We start from the raw sequence: 22,387 nt of genomic DNA on the forward strand, positions 1-22,387 counted from the left end.
CAGTCCAGATTAAAAACAGAAGAATGATTAATCGGATGCCCCTCTCCCCGTGAGCTGCAATAAAGCATTCTTGTAAATCTATTCTCTGGGTGTTATATGAAAGAATTCTCTAGGTATGCTAACAAATATGTGTGTGGGGGGGAGGGCTTATAAGAAACTTTAGTAAAGTGATCAAGTTTTGTGTAACTTTCTTCCTCTATGCAGCATTCTTCTTCTTTCTGTGCAACTCTTGTGTGTGTTTTATGTAATTTAGATACTATTAGAAACTTAAAGATGAGAGGCAGGAAATGTCCAGGACAGAATTAGAAACTGATTGAATCGATGGCTTTTATTCTAGAAAATCATCTTATGAAACATGCTGCTGCTTTTTTTAATTTTATTTTTATTTGTGTGAAATTAAGGGGTAAAATAATTAAGCACAAATCATATCGTTGTTTTATAACTTCCTTGGGATGACTTATGGGGTAGATACGGAAAAAGAAGAAACTCTTAGAGGCACTGGAAAAACGTGTGCTTTCCTTTATCCCTATATACTCATTTGACTGGGAATGGGTCCTATCTAGATTGTAAGTAGTGTGAGGTCATATATAATGGAGACAAGATTGAGGAAGTCTGACATCTCTTAATTTATTTATTCCACCAGTGTAATGCTAGCCACCTCCTGGTTTTATTATACCAATTTAATGCCAGCCATTTCCTGTTTTCATTAGACCATTGTGATGCTAGCCTCCTACTGTTCTCATTAGTGCAGGACTGTGTAATGGCAGCCACCTCGTGTTTTCATTATAACAGAGCTGTGTGGTGCCAGCTGCCACGTGTTTAACTTTACTGAGAAGCATTTGACCATGGAGTACCTACTTCCACAAGCTAGTGGCAAACAAGGTGAAGGCTTACAGGGTTCTGGTGAAGTGGCAGCAAGGCAATGCTTAACTGACTTACTTGCTATTAATTTTTAACAGACGCGGTCACTTGAGTCAGCTAAGAAAGAACTGTAAACTGAGCATACACTTAAAGGGTGGTTTGACAGCTCTTTCTCCATTATTGCTTTTTTGTTTGTGTCTTGGTTTAGGACAGCGGTTCTCAACCTGTGGGTTGAGATCCCTTTGGGGTTTGAAAAGCAGAGCTCATCTAAGACCATCACGAAACACAGATAGGTTCATTATATTTCATAACAGTAGCAAAAATAGTTATGAAAGAGCAATGAAAATAATTTTAAGGTTGGGGGTTTACCACAACGTGAGGAACTGTATTAAAGGGTCATGGCCTTAGGAAGGTTGAGGTCTACTATATTTTAGAATAATCGTTCTTAAAAAGATTTTGAATAGTAGTTTGAAATCATGCCCTGTGGTCATGGGCTGATAGATTTATGTTATTGACATGAATCTGCTTGTGAGAACCAATAGCATTCATTGAGAACTCGCAATACATCTACATGGGTTTAGCCTTTCTATCAACTATGCCATTTGCCCCATGCTTCTACTATGAGAATTGATCTTATTCATCATTTATTACTAAGGACACTCGAGGAGCTAGCATGTGGTTCAGGAGTGCTCAGCTAATATCTTTTGCATAAGATTAAATATTACTTTGGTTTTATAAAACATACTTTTGGTTTCTCTTAACTTGGCAGTTCTTTAGTTGGAACAAAGCCCAAAATGATATATAGATGAATAGGTATAAACCTTCTCCAGTTATTTGCAAAATGAGGGACTAGGCCTGCATTTGATCCAAGGACTGCACTTGACCCTCCAGTCAAGGTCACATGACTGGAGAGTAGTAAAGCTAGAGCCACTATTCCTGTGCTGCAAGCTGGGTGCAGCACTCATGGAAGTCTAGTATCCTCTTCTTTCCCTCCCTAAAGATAACCGGAAATACAGTTCTGATCCTCTGAGAAACTGTGTAATACAGCGACAGATTTTATAAAGACAAAGTGAATATAGTTAATTACTAGCATTAAACTTTTGCTTATGTTTTTTATTTTCCTAGTTGTATATCTAATATATTTTAATATATAAAGTCCCCCAAGAATATGTTTCAGTGTTAAGTATGGTATTGAAAAAAAAACAAACTTTTAGAGACTTTTTTAAATGAATTTAAAAAAATCATTGTTTAGTTCCTCGGAGCTCTGGTGCAAAGGGAGGGTGATGTGTAAATGGTAATTTTTAAAATTCACTTTAAAAAGTGTCTAAAAGTTTATTTTCTCAATACTAAACACTGCAATGTATTCTTAGGGAATTCTGTATATTCAAATATATTAGGTAAACAATTAGGTTGTGTGAAGGCTCCTTCCCCCAGTGTAGGGGAATGCCAGGGTGTTAAGGTGGGAATGGATGAGTGGGAGGAAAGCATCCTCACAGAAGCAGGGGGGGGGGGGGTGGGGGGGGGGACCAGGAAAAGGGATAATATTTGAAATGTAAATACATAAAATAATCCAATAAAAAACATTAAAAAAAATCATTGTTCCATGCAAACTCTTTGTGGAGTTTTTTACTTCTTACTTTTTAAAACTCTTAGATAGCCATATTATTAATTTTATTGAATAATGTAGTTGATAGATGTGCATAAGATGAAAGGCTTGTTATGAACTATAACATGCCAGTGTTCTTCAGGAAGCAAAGTTATATCCATGTGTTAGGGGACTCTGGATGACTATAATGAGTCATCTTAAAGTGGCAGCTGTCACCTCTAGGATTTAAACCTTGAAGTAGGAAAAAAATTAGACTGATAAGTAGACAGCACTACAAGAGAGGGAACACATATCCCCATATTTTATGTTCTTGGAAACAGAGGGAGGTCTGATAGTAATATTTTACCATATTAGGCTGTCACCTACAGTCTGGATAGGTGTCTGCTGTGGTCAAAAAAAAAAAAAATAAAGGTCGAATAGGATCAGTGAGTTCAAAGGATATCAAAGGTTATTATGTTAGGTTATTGCAATTTTGCATGTCTCACCTCTCTGTAACATTTCCCAAAATAAATTCACCCTCTCAATGAACTTGGTATGGCTTAGACAAATTACGTTCATTGAACTGAAGGAATAAAGGGAAGGAATAGAGATTGAAACAAAAACTGTGACCCCATAAGTGCAGGCAAGAATTCCCAGTTTCTGGGTTGGGGATTTAGCTCAGTGGTAGAGCGCTTGCCTAGCAAGCGCAAGGCCCTGGGTTCGATCCCCAGCTCCGAAAAAAAGAAAAGAAAAAAAAAAAAAAAGAATTCCCAGTTTCCATTCTGTTTGTTTGAAGCTACATCCTGTGTGCTAGATCCTGTGCTGCCAAGTGACAATGGCTGAGCACAGTACTTCTAATATGCATTCTCAGTTCCAACTGCTTCTATTTTCTTAGTCTTGGTGTTCTATCTAACGAAAATGGGGCAGGTGGCATCATAACATTTGCTGTGAAATAAAATGCAAATTCCACTATGCAAATAGACCATTAGGAAGTAAATTAGCTTGAACAGTAGTAGTGTATCACAATTGCATTGCTTCGTAATACAGCAATATTTAACAAGGGAAAATGCACTCAAGACTCGTGAATGGCAGCAGGTCCACTGGAAAGATCAACATCAGAGATCTGGGTCTGCTTCTTTCTCAGCCTCTTCGTCAAAAGCCTCTGACTGTGAGAGTAGTGCTAGTCTGTAGGAAACGCCAGAATTCATCATAGGGAATAATACACATTTATCTTTTAATGTACTTAGTTCATATTTATCCAAGGTAAGTGGAATCTCAAATGTGCATTGGCTATGGTAATTACTATTTATATTAATTGGCCTGTCAATGCATAGACTTTCAACTTTGCCACAAGAGTTCTTGTCACCCTTTTAACACATTACCATTATTATTTTAAAACTAGAGTCATTTCAAGTTCAAATTCATAAAATGTGCATTGGAACCGCCTACCCTGCATTACAGATGGGTAAAACAGAGTATGTGTCAAGAGAAATAAGACTTTTAAGAAACTGTTTGCACTCACCTTCCCCTAACCTCATTTAGAATGTCAATCTGACTTTTTTTTTTTTGGCATTTTGAGTATTACTTTGAACGAACTAAAATCAGTACGTGTGGTTGGAAGATGCCTAAAGATCAATAAACTCATCCATCTGGTGGCATCAGGCTTATACATGGTCACTAACACCTGCTTGAACAATGTCTTTGTCTGATCTCCATTTCATATCTTCACATCATCACCTGATGGTGCCAAATCCTGATGGTGCAAGAGGTAGATTGAACATGCATGCACATGCACATGCATATTTGCATGTGCACACACACACACAAACACACGCACTCACACACACACAGAGTGGGAGGGAGGGAGAGAAAGAGGGAGGGAGAGAGAGACAGAGAAAGAGAGAGAGGAGAGGAGAGGGGAGGAGAGAGAGAGAGAGAGAGAGAGAGAGAGAGAGAGAGAGAGAGAGGTGACTTTAGTCTTGAGGATAAAAGTGGGTCACAGCAACTGACCTAGAAGATTAGACCTCTGAGACAGCCCCCAATGTGGATTCCATTCCTCACCTTTGGGAATCAGGGAATTCTCTTCTGCCTTAGGGTATGTGCTCTAACCTCTTTTAGTAGGGTTAGAAACGGGGAAAGCAACAGCTTTTTCATTCCATGGACCATTGGCCCTGATGACAGCCAGAGATAAGACTGGCAGTTGGAGAAAGACAATGGCCCTGCCAATTGCCAAACAAGCCAGTCCAGAGAATTCCTTCATGCTAGGGAAATTAGAATGCTCCAGACTTCTGTCTAAACTCTAGAAAAAGACTCACCTATCCAATTAACATTCAAGATAAAATATTAGATATTATACCCTAGAGTTGCTTGCTTTTATTTTAAAAACTATATCGTTTTATGTCTTTTACAGAAATTCTCAAACTGGGTATCGTGAGCAATTTGGATATGTTTTTCTTTTTCTGTGTGTAGATAGCCACCATGGACATTGTAGAATGCTTGACCCCCATTAGGATTTTGTCTTGTAGATGCCAAAACCCGAAAAGCTACATACCACCGTGACTTAATAACAAAACTTCGTGTCAGATATGGGGGGAAAGTTGCTACATTTTGAAATCACCAATGCAAATTCACTGATGCTCTGGTGAAATATGTATGTTAGTATATTGGTGGAACATTACAGAAGCACTGTGATAGGCTTCTTCTGCTAGCCTAAACAGCCTGGAATAGCAACAGGAACAATTATTGGAATTATTCTACTAACAGAATTCATGTAGAACATTCCAGGAGGTACTTAGAGAGTCCAGGAATATTAAATCGTCACCATTCCAGGGATGGAATATATCCATACCCTTGATTTTCACCTTCATCTCACTTTCCAAAGCATCAAATGTGATTGCAGATTTTAAAGGAAGAATTATTTCTGGGAAGTTGGAAATACACATAAATACTCTACACATGGGTTGGAGCTGAGAAATTCAAGATTCAGAAGAGCTGGCACTCTCCCTATAGCTGGACCAGACCCAAGTACAAGGTGCTATTAGGCAGCATCTTATAAAGAATGGATCACCAGGCAGCAGCAAGCTGTCCTAGTGTTATTTTCCTGAATTCGCATTCAGCTTGGCAGGACTTCGGCAGAACTCTTCGAGCCAGTAATGCTAATTCAGGTTCCCTTACATCTCGTCACCTTTACAGTCCACATTGTTGAGCATTGGATCATTTGGACCATCCTAACTTTAGCGTACCTCTCCAACCCTCTCTACTTTCCGTAGAAAATATCCTGACTTTATCTCTAGGTCTTTGTACACACCTGCCTCTTTGTCCAAAATGCATTTCTATACAGCTCTGCCACCAAAATTCCGTCCTTTCTTCAGTGCTCAAATGCTGCTGTTTCTGGGAGGCTGCGGATGCTCCTTCCTCCTTAAGGTTGTTTAGCTGAAAGTATTTCTGTTTCAATGTCTGTCTTTTCTAAGCCACCGAATCTTAGCATTTCTCACAAAGCACCAAGTACACCTCAATGTTTATAAATGTCTTAATTTCTCAGCCTATTGTAATTATTACAGAGGCAGAAATGACATTGAGTTAATGTGTGTCTGTCCCGTTCTTCTGTACAAGCTTGCTCTGTAGATAAGTGTTGAACTAAGTTGGGAATACCCCATTCTCCAAAATGAGAAGCCCTTTTCAATCTACTCACTCGTTTCCTTGTCTCCTCTGGTTTATGAGCAGAGAGTGAATTTTTGCACTTTCATGAAAGTGAAAGATATATAGTAGATAGAATGTTTGAATTAAGAAGCTGTTAAAAGGAGATGTGTAGGATGAGCAATCGTAACAGTCTCCAAGGTTCTTTACTTATCTTCCATCAATGTCAGTCTTTTAACATGATGAGGTCTTAATAAGAGGATCTCTTAATACGTAAGAATGGGTGATATAATACAGTGCGATCCTTCATTTTCCAATTGCTTACTCATTCTCACCATGAAGTACTAAGAATTCCTACATATTATTTTCTAAAAATCCCTATGCCTGACCTATTTTCACTTTGTATACTTCCTGTTAGAAATCATTATGAATTTGTCAATCTTTACACTCCATATGGGAGTTTTAAAAATGGTTGCTTGGTTTCATAGAGGCCTAGAAAAGTCGATTGGAATAGTTCTACTTATTAGGGTAAGGTAAGCCCTTAGTAAATCCACATCAACTTAAATCATATGAACTTGCAAAAGGTGTTTTAATAATTATACGATAAAAGTAAAATTGCATTCAGTTAATATTTAGAAAAAAAACTATGGAATGAAGATGAAAAGGAGATAATCACTTAACGAGAGCTCGCAAATGTTACAAGGTGTTAATTTACATTATCATAAAATGTGATTGGTATGAATTGGATTTTGAAGGGGAAAAAATTAAAATCTGAAAAGTCCCTTCACATAATTTTTTTTGATTTAATGTACTTTAAAACATTGGAATAAAACAATAAGCATTCAAATATAATTTAAGAATTGCTAGATAATTAGTACTGAGCCATTTAAATGAAGTTAATGAATATCACATCTTATCCATTTTAATAGAGATTTCAAAAATATATAGTAATAAATCAACACTAAATGGACATTAACATAGTTGGTCTCATTGAGATTAAGACATGGTTTCTATGAGTTTGGTGGAGAGATAGTAAATTAAAATTTATTTAATTTAAGTTTACTAATTAGAATCAAATCAACTTCATTTTCAATGAACTACAATGAAATCAACTTTGATAGTATTGCTGTATTTCCATTTGAATGCTAAAAAGATGCAAAATGTACCACACAACTAGATTTGAAGAGACCAGGCAAGTCTAAATCTGTTAGGTGCCCATTAGCTAAGTCAGAATTATTTGACTTGCACCCCTTTATTTTATCTTAGTATCTTTTGAGATTATCAGATTCTCATCCACTCATACATATGTATGTATAGTTTTAATATTATTAGAGTGTATACAATCATTCCTAAGAAATCAATTAATGACCCTATTAGTTAAGCGTATACAAATTTCATGATTTAACAGAATTAAATGAACATCTGCATGATTGTTTCCAAATGAGTGCATACTAAATTCACCAGAAAACTGATTTTCTATCATTTGGGGCTGGGGAGAGATAATAACATCAAAGTTTCATAGCTCTTTTAAAGATGATAATTAACCAATTACCAGTAATATTTGTTCTGAAGTATTCTAAAACTATGTTCTAAAATTTTAGAAGAATATGCCCCTTTTTCCTGTAAATTCCATTGCATAGTTATAAAACAGAACTTGAGAAAAGTGGAGATGAGAATGAAAGAAAAAGCATAATGTAAAAGCATATACAATGTAATGCTCTACTATCAAACACTCACACACACACACACACACACACACACACAAGTCATGGGCCTACTTCCTCAGCTTCTTACAGACACATACCACCATACTTAGATAAGCGCAATGCCTATGATTCTCAAGATATCCCATTTTCTTTTTAATTTTCTTGGAGACTGAAAGAACTTTTCTGCTTTCCAACTCATTCACTAAAATATGGAAGCCATCAACTAAGTAGAGATATAGGAGATTTAAAAGAATATCCACGTTAGCTGCATAATTTAAAAAAGAATGTTTATCAATGATACAATGAACACTGTAGGGAAGATATAAATCACCAACCAGGCAGCATATATCAGCTGATATGGGGCCTCCCAACACATATACAGCAGAAGACTGCTGGTTCTGGGCTTAATTAGAGAAGATGCACCTAACCCTCAAGACACTGGAGGTCCCAGAGAGTTTAGAGGTCTGGTGGGGTGGGTAGGGTAGGGATATTCTCGTGGAGACAAGGGGTAGTGAGGAGAAGGTATAGGATGTGGAACAATCAGAGGGAGGGGAATAAAATCTGGAAGGTAAAAATAAATAAATAAATAAAAATACCATGAGGTTATAGAATCTGGACCAAGCTATTGAATTAGAGTTCTACTTCAAGGGAGAGCCAGGTGTCCTAGATAGCTGTCCTTGGACGTACACTGGTATTTTGGAGTTGCCAGTGAAGCCCTAATTCTATAAAGCTTTACACCATAAAAAGTGTCTTAGAGTCAGTATTTTCCCATATCAAATAAGATCTGGGCTTGCTGATATGAGTGTCACAGTAAACCACGAAAGAAGTAAGATTAATTCTCATATGAACTCCCCCAAATGCCAATTACTTAAACAAAATATGACAAGTTATGAAGACTAAAACAAGGTTCAAAATTTGTATTTAGCTTCTTTTAAAAAGATGTTTTAAAACTTTTGAGCAAGTTCTGTGACTTTAAAAAGCTATGAACTTGAAATACATCATAACAAAAATTAAGTTATTACACTCAAAATGTACTTGGATACATATGTGGTAAAGGAAGTAGATGAAATAAGAACTTGTTCCTCTCAAAGTGAAATGTCTGTTCAGAAGACAGAAATAAACAAACAATAGGAACATATTTTTTAAGTTAATCGTCCCGTGTTAACCTATAGAACCCACAGTAATGAAGAATTTGGAGATCATCTATTTACTGGGTACTGCATTTCGATGTGCCATAGTGTCACTATAAGTGGGTAGTTATTTTCTTAATATTTTTCTAAGAACTGTCAAGTAATTGTACCTTTGGTCATATCTGTATGAAAATAGTGTAATTTCTGGAACTTATATTTCAATGACATATACCAAAGCTTTCCTAAACTGAGTTCATGTTCTCCTCCTAATTTTGTTATAGCTAGATAGGGCTTTTCTCCTAAATGGTTCCATTCTCCCTCAACCTTGGTCACTCGATTTACATGACTGAATTAACAGTGTCTTGATCTGCCTTCACATTGTAAAGCAATGGGCGGCTGAATAGACAAGGGGCAGTCGCTACTCTCATGAAAGAGTAGGGCAATTGCTGTGTTCACCGGTATTGCCAAGGAACACACTGAAAAGGTTCTGCATACAAAATGTGATGGTCTTCATGCTTCCTTGCACCTTAGAATTTTTCTGTTTACTGGACTCTAGCTAATCTTCACTGAAACAAAAGGCCCAACACAGAAATGAACCAAAGTGAGGACAGGTAATTCAATAATTCAATCTGTGCTAATAAGTCTAATGGAGCACACAGTGTTGATAATGTAATAAAAATGAAAACAGAACTACCTACAAGTCAAAATAGTATGTGAGTGTGAATTGTAAATCATGTCATTTGTTGCAAAGAAGAACAACAAAGCCTGTTTGGGGTAACTAAGGAAAACCACAGGTAATCATATACACCTTTTGAAGGGCTGGGTGGATTAAAATTTGTCCAGTTTTTTTGTTTTTTTCTTGTTTTGTTTGTTTATTTGCTTGTTTTTTTTCTTTTATCAACTGACTGTAATCCAGGCACCACTCTGCATTCACAGCATATTTTTGGTGCATATTAGCTAGTTAGGCAAACACATGATATGGATTCAACAAATGATTTCTGAAGTGGTAGGAGGGGCTTTTTTTTTTAAACACCACATGGAAATAATGCAAGGTATAAGAATTAATAGATCATATTTTGTATGTTTGTTTATCCAAAACTAGTTCATTTATCCAAGATACTTGAGTGTTTGCTTCTGTAGGAAATTATTGACTTATTATTAAGTAATTTCCAAAATCTCACTCTATAGCAAAGCAGATAATTAGCGAAGACAGTTGTGATACGGTATTTGTTTTTGCAAAATAATTATAGTTGGGGTCTCCTTTGTGGTGTGCAGTGGAGTGCATCGCTTCTGCATCAATGAATCAAGAGAACGCAACACCACTATTAGTAATAGCTTTTATTCGGAGTCCTCATTTTCCAGACAGGTCACATGAAACACAGCCATTAAACAATAGCGTTGAGATAAATCCATACAACGTATGCTGCTTTCGCTGTCGCCGTCGCCGTCGTCGTCGTTCACCAATCACTTGGTGCAGCGAAGAACCTTATGAAATGATGGGACTGATAAATGCACACACCTAACCTGCAAAAACACTGGGGCCAGGAGAGTCAGACTTTAATCAGGTCTCATTCAATTATGTTTCAAATCAACACATCTTGATAGCCAAAACTCAGATGGAATTAATGCTCTGGTAAATGCTGCCTCTTGTCAAAAGAACATAATTAGACAATAATGAGTAGGTATATAGTATGCCAGTCCTTGGTCTATTTGATGACCCCAGCAGCTTCCACTCCATTAGACAACAAACAGCTTTTAACCTGGTTCTCATAAAGCATACTGCTCATTACTACATGACTATATTTTACGGTGCCATTTTTTTTTATTTGAACAGAGCCTACATCCTTAAAAGGAAAGTCATGTTTTACAAGAGCCCAGGTAATTTTGGGAAAGTAACAATCAATTTCTCTCCCAGTAATTCCGTGAATCAATCGATGGAACAAGGTCTAGTTTTTGTTGTTGTTGTTGTTGTTGTTGTTGTTGTTGTTTGTTTGTTTGTTTGTTTTGTTTGCCATAAAGATAAGTTTGTCGGATAAACAAATAATGTGACAACTTTCTTTGAGATTCTATATGTCTCTTCAGTGTTTACTTTGATATAGCATAGCAGTGATTCTTACTATGTTAAATTTTAGTGAAAACATTCTCATCATTAACAGACAAGGAAAAGATTTCATTACCGATGTTTTGTTTTTTAGTTCACCATGTTGCTTTTTTTTTTTTTTTTTTTGCATTTTTTTTCTTTGACTAAAATTTCCCAAAAACCTCTAAAGAATTAAAGGACATTTATTTTCAGTGTGTGTGTGTGTGTGTGTGTGTGTGTGTGTGTGACACATTCTAAATTTCAGAAACCCCCTCAATTCTCCCCAATTATGTAATATCCATTACAGCCAATGTTTCTCCAAAGGTATGATTTTGGCATCGCAAATGCTTCCTTTGAAGCCAAGCACCAGAGTTCTACGTGAAAGGCAGGTCCCAGGGAGATGAATAAAAACAAGATTCCCCTCAACTATAGAAGCTCAGAGTTCTGACTTGAACTACCTCCAACTTGTAAATAAATAATCACTACTAAGTACAGATAATGTATTAAACAGCTAACACTAGCAGACTTCTGGTGACAGCTTAGAGTCAACCCCTCACACATTGGCACAACCATTTCTGAGACGTGTAGTGTATCAGATGCTTAGCAATACATTGAACAACTAGTGACTTAGAACTAAGAAGTTTCAAAGAAAAGCCTATTGTTTGTGTTGAATTTATTTGCACACTGCTTTAGATGTCACTAACATGGTTATCTGGAGAGTGAGAGAAAGGCAAAGCTCAGAATGACTAAATGGAAAGAGGTTTTCGGCAACTTTCAGCTACCTATCAAGCTAAATCAATCAAGTAGTCTCCTGGTAAAAGTAACATCATGAAACAGACATACACATTGTAGATACATAAATGGTCCAAAATATGGTGTCAGTTGGGTTTTACATATACAAGATCCCCTCTTTTCTAACTTAAACGTGGATGGATAACCAAAAGCAGGAGTAGAAATGTGGAAAGGCTGTTACCAAGAACCTAATGCAGTTCTCAAGAGAATAAAGCCAAGGGGAGTCACCCATTCTTAACCCAAAAGCAATTTTGCGAGTGAGGTACAATCTAAAACTTTCCTGAAATGATGAAAATATTTCCAGCAGATATTTTCATTAATTACAAAACTTAATTTAGTTCAAAGTTTGTTTTGCTTTTCCGTGTGTTTTTAGTATAAGGTTATTAATTTTTTTTGACATTTATACTGTTTCTACACTGGCTTGGTGGCCAGAAAAGAAGGCACAGAAATCCCTCCCAGTTTGCAAATAATTTTTTTTCCTGATCCAGCGCACAAACAGCCTTTATTTAACTCAGCACCACATTTTCCAAGGTATGGGCTCAAACTGTTTGCCATGAAGCTCTTAAATGCAAAAAAAAAAAAAAAAAAAAAAAATGCTGAAGGAAAATGTCAATCAAGGCATTTCCCCATCTGCTACTACTTCTGTGAGTGCTAATTTTATTTTCCCAATTCCTGAAATTAGAGTTGTCTTAGCCTCATAAGGAAATAAGTTGGAAACTTGCTAAATGCCACAAGAAAAGGTGCAACACAATGATGGGATCATAGGTATTGTTCTCAAAGAACAGGAAGGAAAAACAGCCAGAAGGTCACGGAGATTAAGGAAAACACACTTTGTTCAAGACCCAGGTCTCTTGACATACACAGTATACAATGCATGTAACCAGCACCGGTACCACACATGCATTAGAACGTTTCGTATGTTTACGGACATGATGTGTGTGCACGCACCTGAACCACTGACGATACTTTGAGAACCAACCAATGCTATGATATCTACATAGGCAGAAGCTTCGTGTTACTGAAAACAAGGGGGGGAAATCTTCCAGGTATTGGTACAAATGTAATTCTTGTGATTTAGCATGACTTTAATCAAAGCTTCTACAAGGACTTGCACAGAACTATGACTGACAGATGTATTTTTCTGACCTTTCAGTTAGCTCGATCAGCTCACTCAAACACATTTTGAACAGAATTGTGTACTGTGTACTTGGTAGACTATACATTAAACTAAGAGACTTTGCTCTGAGGCCCTGCTCCCCACGCTCCATGGGGAAACGGAAGCAGGAAAAACAAAACTCATAGAGTTCGACAGCTACCGAGGCAACACTTGCCATTTACAATATAAGCCCAAATATTTTTGCAACACAACTATATATTAATTTAATAAAATACACAATATAGCTCTTATACACTCAACAATTTGGCTCATATGCACGGAATCTGCAATAAATCAATAAAAATATGTCATTTGATGTAAACACATTGAATCTTCTTACATCTGCACATTTAAATGGTCATGTGATTTGTTATGTCTAAGACATTTTTTTCACTTTCCTGAGCTATTTTAGTGTCCAAAAATGAGTAAAACATTTTAGTTATGTTAATTTTCTCTCAGTATTACTACTTAATGATAACTCATAATTCAGAACTGTTCAAATGTAAAACAAACTCACTGTTATTTATATATTTGTTGGACACTAAAATGCTAAATAGACATTTTAAATTTTTCAAAATTTTCTTCTTTAATGAAGTGAATAGGTCTACATGTGTTTCAGGACAACACAGACTATATCTTTTTACATTGAACTTTTATATGACATGAGGTGTCTTACAATGACCAAGGGTTTTTGTTGTTTTATCTTTTTTTTCCTGTTTTGTTATTATTACATTTTTTTTCTTTTGCTTCTGACTAATGGTATGGAATGGTCTTTGTGTTTCTATGCTTGGCAGGTACTTTATACAGAAATGTTTACCACAAATATGTGTTAATGTTTGGTGTAGCTTGGACTACTGCAAGGTCTTTTCGGGACTTTTCAGTAGAAGCCTGTGATGTCAGCTAGTAGTCCACCACAGATAACAAATATGACCCTGCTTTGTATGGGTTTATAGGTAAACAGTTAAGTCAGCATCGATCTCGGGGGAGGACAGTCTCAGAGTGATCAGAAATACCTTACGTCTCTCACTGCATACCTTCCTAACAGATTGTCAAAAGGTAACTTGTCTCATCCTCCTTTTTCTTCTCTCCAATTTCTTCTCTCTCTCTCTCTTTCTTTTCTCCATTCTCCTTAAGCTTCATTAATTCTGTCCTAATATAAGTTTGGTCAAAACCATTGTTATTTCTGTAAAAGAAACAGCAGTGAAAATTTGAACATACTTGTGGGCACTTCAGATGTTCACTAAAAGCCTTAAAGCAGCACTGGTCCTTTTCTGTCCCTGTAAAGTGGGTTTTCACCGGAAGTGATCATTTTCAAATCAACAGAAGAGACAAGGAAACACCAATGCCTTTCCCCCTCACTTTCTCACAGCCACAGGGTCGTTTCCCCGGCAGTCCTGCAAGAGCTTATCAATCTCTCTCACAACTTCCTCTGCATCCACGGACTCTCTGCCCAGATCTCTGTTGGGGTGATCAAGCTGTTCCAGCACAGCTCCCATCTCGCTGGAATCCCTACTGGCTCTGGAGTGCACATCCGCAAAGACCCTTGCCATCTGATCCGAAGCCATGAAGGAAGGGTCTCTTGGTTGCTTACTGGGTGACGGATACTGACTGTCAGTGGGCAGGTAGGAGCTGCTTGCTTCTGCTAAGGCCCCTGCTTTTGCTTCACAGCCATCCAGGGAGCCTTTTGTTGAGGCGCAAGGCTCAATGCATGCCTTGGTTGGGCTGCTAGATGCTGAGGGGACCTCTTGGAGGAGAGGGCTCAGGGCACGTTTGGCTTTTAAATAAGGTTTCACATTGGCAATGAGAATAGTGTGCTCTCGCTTGTCTTTTCCAAATGTACAAAAAGTCTTTTTCCCAGTGGGATTCACAGTTTCGTAAGTCTCAGTCTCAACGTTAGCTTCAACTGTGGGTACAAAGAGATTTGTGCGGTAATCTGCATTTTCAGCCTGATTGGCTGCAGGGAACTGTGGCATCCAACATCTATCAGAATGACCAAGCACTCGGCATTCATCTGTGCAATTAATACACTCTTCCGGTTCTGCAAAACAAAAGAGAAAACAACAATCCGATCATTACAGTTTCCTTGACATTTCTACTTGAGGCTGTGATCAGCTCTCAGTGGGCTTGCTTGACCTCTGCTCTCTTAATTAAAAAGGAAAAGAAAACAATAATTAAAACATTTCAGGATGGTTGCATAAACCTACTGGTTGAGACAATGGTTTTATTTAAGTCTATTCTCTAGATATTAACGAATTCCCATAGCCTGAGAAGAAGTAAAACATGGTCATGGGAGAGTGATTCTCGGTGGAATACAACATCACTGTAACCAGATCCCCTGGGGAATTCAGTCTTTGTTCTATGTAACCCATCCTGGAAACAGAGAGCTTCAAAAACGGTGGTCAGGATTCATTTTGTTAAATCACAAACAGGGTACAGAGTGGATCACAGATTTCCATAGTAAGTTCTAAGACACTTTAAAAATATTTGATCCTTATTTTATTTGCAATTGTTATTTTGGTGACAGTCATGAAATCAAAGGGTTTCTTTCAAAGCTGAGTTTTTCCCTACTGAGAGTGGCAAATGGAATTTCCTATCACAGTGTATTATGAATAAGCTTGTCAAAAGGGCACTTTACTGTTTTATTATATATGCGTGCGGATCTTGTAATCAATTCCCTTCACTTTCAGTTTTTGTTTTTGATGTAAGTGGATGGAAATGGCTTCCTCAACAGGTATAGTTCGGAATAATGACACTTCAGGATTTCCTGTGCTAAACAATAAGGTTTGCTATGAGACCTTGCACTTCCTTCTTTGCCAATAGACAGATGGAGAATCTATATAAAGCATTACTTAATGATCACTATTTTAAAGACGGTGATGAGGAAACATGAAGTAAGATGCCTTCGCTGTGATGATAGCTATGAACTCCCTATTGGCCCCAATATTTTCAACAATGTCTTTGAATTACGTCCTCTCTGCTGTCCCTTTCCTCTGTGAACAGTTGCTTCCCTTTTGTTTAATGATGCATTTTAGATCGGGGACTACCACTAGGAGAAGGAGATATTTACAATTTACGTCCACCGGATGGGAATAGAATTCCCGATACATTTAGGAGCCCTAGGGCTTGCCTTTTAATTGATGTTAGGTGATCCCTACAATACATTGTACACTCTACAAGGAAAGAGAAGTCTAGAAACAACACATTTGACCCAGGAAAGAGCAAATTTAAAATTACTTGTATGGTACCTCTTCAAAGTCACAAGAAACATTTGATTTTATAGAGAGAGCTCATAGAAAATTCATCAATCATCAACCGAGTATACCCACAAACTACTTAACCGGAAGAAATTTGAGCCATGAAATAAATATGATTTAATGAAGTGCCAGAGTGGTACCTTTACAAGACAAAATATTGTGAAATGTCATAGCATATATCATTTACACTTGTGATATTTTAAAAGTATTTAGGTTGCTTTAGAACATATTTTAACTTACCATTTTAAAGAAATAGTTTCCTTGGGAAAAAATGCAGTATTCCCTCTTAAAGTTATTATGTAAAGCAGGAAAGAATCTTGAGAGGCAGTCTGAATTATGCATCAATAGTGTAAAACAAGCTTTGTCTGAAACCTGTTAAGAGTGGCATGAACTACTAGAGAAGAACCTAGAATTCAGACTAAAATTTATTTTTAATGATTTGAAGGTTTGGTATGGGGTATTGTTTAGGCTGACTGGTCTGAATAGCATCTTATGACTCTTGGTTAATGTTTTGTATCCTTTGGAGCCAAGCATTATAACTTAAAATGATTTACAACCAATACACTCTTTTGAAGCATGCCAACATGGTTTCACATTTCAGTATTGACTGGACTTCCATTTCAGCTATTTACATAACCAGCCCTGAATGAACTCGACATGGATTTAGGGTCAGAGAAAGACATAGACTAATGCAGATTTTCAAAAATGTGAATCGACCCTGAATTTGAAACCACCAACATCAAACAAGTGTTCGTTCTTCACGGCTGCACTGGCCCAGCTTTTTACTCGACTCTTTTATGTCACATCCAGGGGAGCAAATTTTGCGTATTGATTATGATACATTACAAGCTCTTTAGCTTGTGATTATGCTGTAATTTTGACGCCAGCAGTTCACAGACAGTGAGGAAAATCGAATGGCATTTTTGTATAAACAGCAGAAACTATGAGCACAAAGTTAACTATAACTGTAAAAGTTCGAGTAAGAATTAATGAGTGGAACCTTCCTGAAAGAACTTAAATGAGCAGACAAGTAGGGAGATATAGAAAGAGACATGATTCTATTCAGGAAATAATTAGCTAGGAAGAAAGTACTAGGCAAAATAAAACAGTTGAAAGTAAGAAAGGAGAGAATAATAAAAGGATAGAAAGAAGAAGGGATAGGAAGGAGTGCAGAAGAGGAAGAAAAGGAGTGACATAAAGGAAGAGGAAAAGAAAGAAAGATGGCGGTTATGAAGGTGAACATTTAAAACATGGTTATGTCTACTAAATGGATAGGGGCCATATGGACCCCATCGATGGTATATATTTAAAATCTCCTTTAATAAGCTAAATGGATACGATAAAGAAGATAAAGTCAAATATTTAGTCAAGCATAACAGCTATAAAAGAATATAATCAAGTTGTTTTCTGTCTCCAAAAGAATGGATAAGCAGCACACAGAATAGGAAAATTGCAAAAAGCAGAGCATGTGGGCATAGATTTGATGCTTGTCTTAGACAAGAAGAGAGGCCCTAGGCATTAAAGCTCACAGCATAGTTGTTCTGAACCAATTTCCCTTCTAATTTGAGATTACCTAGGAATAATTCTCATTTATTGCCATCCTTCTACCAAGACAATGTTGTCATCCTTTCAAAGAATGTGATTCTTCCAGGAAAAACAGCGGGACCCTAGAGGTATACATATGACAAAAACTGTGCAATTAAAAAAAAGATCTGAACATCAACAAACAGAGGTTCCAGAAGTCTGAAATCTTAAGTTTCTAATTCGGTGAAACACCTCTTGATCACCAAGGAGCTTCAGTTGCTTCCTTGTTATTAGAATTTATGTTCAGCTGAATGTGGCAGTACATGCCAGTAATCTTATGACTTGAAAAAGGGGGCAGAGAATTCAAGATTATGCACTACATATTCTCAAAATTTTATAATATATATATATACATATATATGTATATATATTAACCAGTACTCATGAAGCTAAAATTGCAGGTCAGTCAGTTCAGCCTGAGCCACATGGTATAATTTTGTCTCATAAAAAGGAAGATAAAAGAAAGAAATATAGAAATGTAAAGAAAATTCAATACATGACATTTTAATTATCATCCTCATTGTGTGGTGCTGAGTATGAAACCAGTGATTTTGTCAACAACTTAACTATATTTAACTTTAAATTCTCATAATTAAACACTTAAATAATTGTACTTTTAGCAGTCTTAGTGAGAGGCTGTGCATTATTTAGCCTTGATATCGAGAGTTTAATCCTAGAACATCACTCCATCATTAAACGCACATAGCCATTCTGATGCTCAGTGAGTGGTGTCCTCAATTGTGAACATTCAAATTAAAAGCCAAGACATTGAAGCGATGAAGGATTAGCAAAGAAAAGTGAAACTTTGTCAAATATACATAGTTTTGTAAAATTCAGGTGATTTTCCAGAATGCCACATTTGTGTGTGTGTGTGTGTGTGTGTGTGTGTGTGTGTCCACTATAAAGAAAAATTCTTCAGTAACGAACCATGAGTATCTTAATTCAGAGTGAAGTTTTTTTTAACTGTTCTTTTCTGTCTTGCTCGCAGGCAAAAACTTATCACAAATCATAAGTTAAACCCCACTGCAGACTGGGACAACCACTCTGGAAATCAGTCTGGAGGGGCCTCAGAAAATTGGATATTCTACTACCTGAGGACCCAGCTATACCTCTCTTGGGCATATACCCAAAAGATGCCCCAACATATAACAAAGACACATGCTCCACTATGTTCCTAGCAGCCTTATTTATAATAGCCAGAAGCTGGAAAGAACCCAGATGCCCTTCAACGGAGAAATGGATACAGAAAATGTGGTACATCTACACAATGGAATACTACTCAGCTATCAAAAACAATGACTTCACGAAATTCATAGGCGAATGGATTGAACTAGAAAATATCATCTTGAGTGGAGTAACCCAATCACAGAAAAACACACATTGTATCCACTCACTGATAAGTGGATATTAGCCCAAAAGCTCAAATCACCCAAGATACAATACACCGACCACATGAAGCTCAAGAAGAAGGATGACCAAAGTGCGATGCTTCACTCCTTAAAAGGGGGAACAAAAATATTCATAGGAGGGGATTTGAAGGCAGAGGTTGGAGAAGCGACTGAAGGAATGCCCATTCAGAGCCTGCCCCACATTAGTCCCATATATATATACAGCCACCAAAACTAGATAAGATTGATGAAGCTAAGAAGTGCATGCTGACAGGACAGGATATAGATGTCTCCTGAGAGAAACAGCCAGAGCATGTCAAATACAGAGGTGAATGCTAGCAGCAAAGCACTGAACTGAAAACAGGACCCCGTTGGAGGAATTAGAGGAAGGATTAAAAGAGCTGAAGGGGCTTGCAACCCCATAAGAACAAGTATGCCAACCAACCAGAGTTCCCGGGGACTAAACCACTACCCAAAGACTATATATATATATGTGGACTGACCCATGGTTCCAACTGCATATGAAGCAGAGGATGGCTTTACTGGGCACCAATGGAAGGAGAAGCCCCTGGTCCTGCCAAGGTTGGACTCCCAGTAGAGGAGAATGTCGGGTGGGGGGTAAGAATGGTGGGTGGATGGGGAGAGGAACACCCTTGTAGAAGAAGGGGAGGGGGATGGGACAGGGGGTTTATGTCTGGGAAAACGGGAAAGGGAATAACATTTGAAATGTAAATTTAAAAATCCAATAAAAAAATGAAGTAATAATAATTTTAAAAAAACCTATTCCCCGTTCTTCAAAGCACCCAACAGCGCACCTAAGGGAAAATACTTGGCAAGTAACTTGTCACGGCTTAGGGAATTTGGAGAGGATATGAGAGAATTCCCTCCCCTTAGTTTCAGATTTTCATGCTACCTCCAAAGTTTCCCTGTTTTTAATACCTGAGAAAACAAAGTTTCCAGGAAGAGCAGAGAGCTTCCAGCACCAGATATACAGATACATATGTGTTCAGCTTCCCATTCCGATCTACTTAGGAATATATACAATGAAGTAATAACATCTGTCACACAGAAGTTTGCAATCTGTCTATAAATCAAGGTGTTGCTGGAAGTTCTGCAGTGCAGTGGCAGTGGCGAAGGGTAATTAGAACTCTTCTGTGCTTTGTGACTACCAACAAGATGTTTTTATTTCTGTTTTGTAAACAGCTCTAAATAGGAATAGAGCTTTTCCATTAAAGCAGTGCTTGGTAGTGTGTCTGATAACGTTGTGAAATTGGAGTTGTTTCCAGGCAGATAGCTCTATAAATAGAAGTGCATTTTTATTCTCATTTTATTTTATATTATTTCTAATTTAACTTTTTCACTAATGTAAGCTTTCATAACACCTATTAGCTATCTGGAAAGGTGGGAGAGGCACTGACCTCTATTTCCAGCTAGCATGGTACCTTTTAAATTAGTCCTAGAGTATCTAAGCACAGTATATGTCTCAGATTCTCATCTACTTGCAAATTTTGACAAAACAAGACCTTTGACCATAGATCAGGACATATAGCTTCCCACACCAGCCTGCCGTTGGTCTTTTTCTTTTTTATCTTCAGTACATACATATAATGTACATATAGGGGTATACACGCGTCTCTGTGAGCAAAGCAAATTCCAATTTCTTCAAGTATATTCTTACATATCAGAGGAACAGGATCACTGTGAACTTTAGAATCTTGTCAGAATACAGTTCAACAAACCTAATAAAACAGGTTTCTTTCACTAAGTTGGCATGATTTGCAGCATCCTGTGAAATGACACTTCTCTAACATAAACAGTGTTTCTTTTTTTTTTTCTTCCTAATTTGGCTATGTTATTATTCACTAACTTGCCTTAGCCATTCTATAAATCCCCGGAGCATGGGGTGATGACGTGAGTCACTACAGAGAGCTGGGAGCTTAATGATAATCTATATTCATACAAATTAATTCCAGTTATAACTTTTGAGACCCTATTTACTAAAATATTTGATAAAAAAATATACCTGGTTTCACTCTTACTGCCTATGAATGGAATAGAGATTTCGGTATTATTCTGAAGAATGTGAAGCCAAGTTATTTTGCCTCAAAAACTATTCCTTTTCCTTTCAGTATAAAAAATTTAGCTTGATAGATAGTCTAAGAAGTGCATTAGAGGTGGTGTTTTGCTTACTGAGGACTCACATGACTGCCTGCTTTACTTTAGACAGCATTTAATAAGTGTGGTATGTGTGTTACACAAGAGAAATGGAGAACGAGAATGAAAAACTGTGATGGGGAAGAACAATCACTTATTACCTAGGCAACCTTCCATCAGTGCTTTGCATCCCCGGGTCTCTCACCTGAGCATAGGAAGCTATGCCGTTCACTAATCGAATACTGTAACTGATAGGTGGAAGTGAGGTGTTCTCCTGCATTTTAGTTTTAATGTCGGAGGTAAAATATCTTGTTATGGTATACTTCTTACAGAAGGTATCTGTTCAAATGTCCTTGATTTAATGGAGAAAAAAACATCCTTTATATTAGAAGCAATGAATTTAATTATTTTATAGTGATCATTAATAAATGATAAGAATTTGGAAAACTAATTCTCAGAACGAAAATACAACAAAAGAAGCACGAGTACTTCATTTGAATGCACACCCATTCCCACTTCCAGACTTTATTTTAGGTGTGGGATGCTATTCTATCTGCTTTAGATAGGCAGAGAGCACATTTTGAAGCAGGGGTTATTATAATACCCTCAAATAGTCAAACCGTGGCAGCATTGAAGTACCAATCCTCAAGCGTGCACCTGCATTGCACAATGCTTCTAAATGTATTGCCACGGCTGCATTCAGGCACCAGAAACCACTGGCCTATATCATTCAACTGAATCCAATTGCAGCTGGGTATTTGGGGCTGCTTGGAGCAGTAGCACTTACTATTCAACGCACCTGCTCACCTTCGGGGATGGTTTTAAGTGTCTGTGACCTCTTGGACATAATAAAATGCCTATGAGAGTGGAATGTTTGAATGTATATTGATAACATACAGATAGTGCCCAGAGATGAAGAAAAGCCTGAGACAAATTGAAATAAAATTTATGTTACAGAACAAGTACAAAACAATAGAAGGAATTTTTATACGGAAGTACTTGGTATATAAAGCAATGAGATACTAAACCACAATGTGGGAACTTACAGCACAAATATAAGT

General features: G+C 37.2%; 1 protein-coding gene across 3 annotated transcripts in view; it reads right to left on the reverse strand.

Annotated features, from left to right (window-relative positions):
- Positions 1-12,541: 12,541 nt before the first annotated feature.
- The window catches only part of Pcdh17 (protocadherin 17), a 90,997-nt gene continuing 81,151 nt past the window's right edge, over positions 12,542-22,387 (reverse strand). For all 3 annotated transcript variants that reach the window (XM_032918335.1, XM_032918334.1, XM_032918336.1), the window contains one exon: positions 12,542-14,984. In XM_032918335.1, coding sequence (XP_032774226.1) covers positions 14,302-14,984 — 683 coding nt within the window. In that variant the 3' untranslated portion in view covers positions 12,542-14,301. The remainder of the gene's footprint in view (positions 14,985-22,387) is intronic.

This window comes from Rattus rattus, chromosome 12 (assembly GCF_011064425.1).
Source record: "Rattus rattus isolate New Zealand chromosome 12, Rrattus_CSIRO_v1, whole genome shotgun sequence".
Classification (NCBI taxonomy): Eukaryota; Metazoa; Chordata; class Mammalia; order Rodentia; family Muridae; genus Rattus; species Rattus rattus.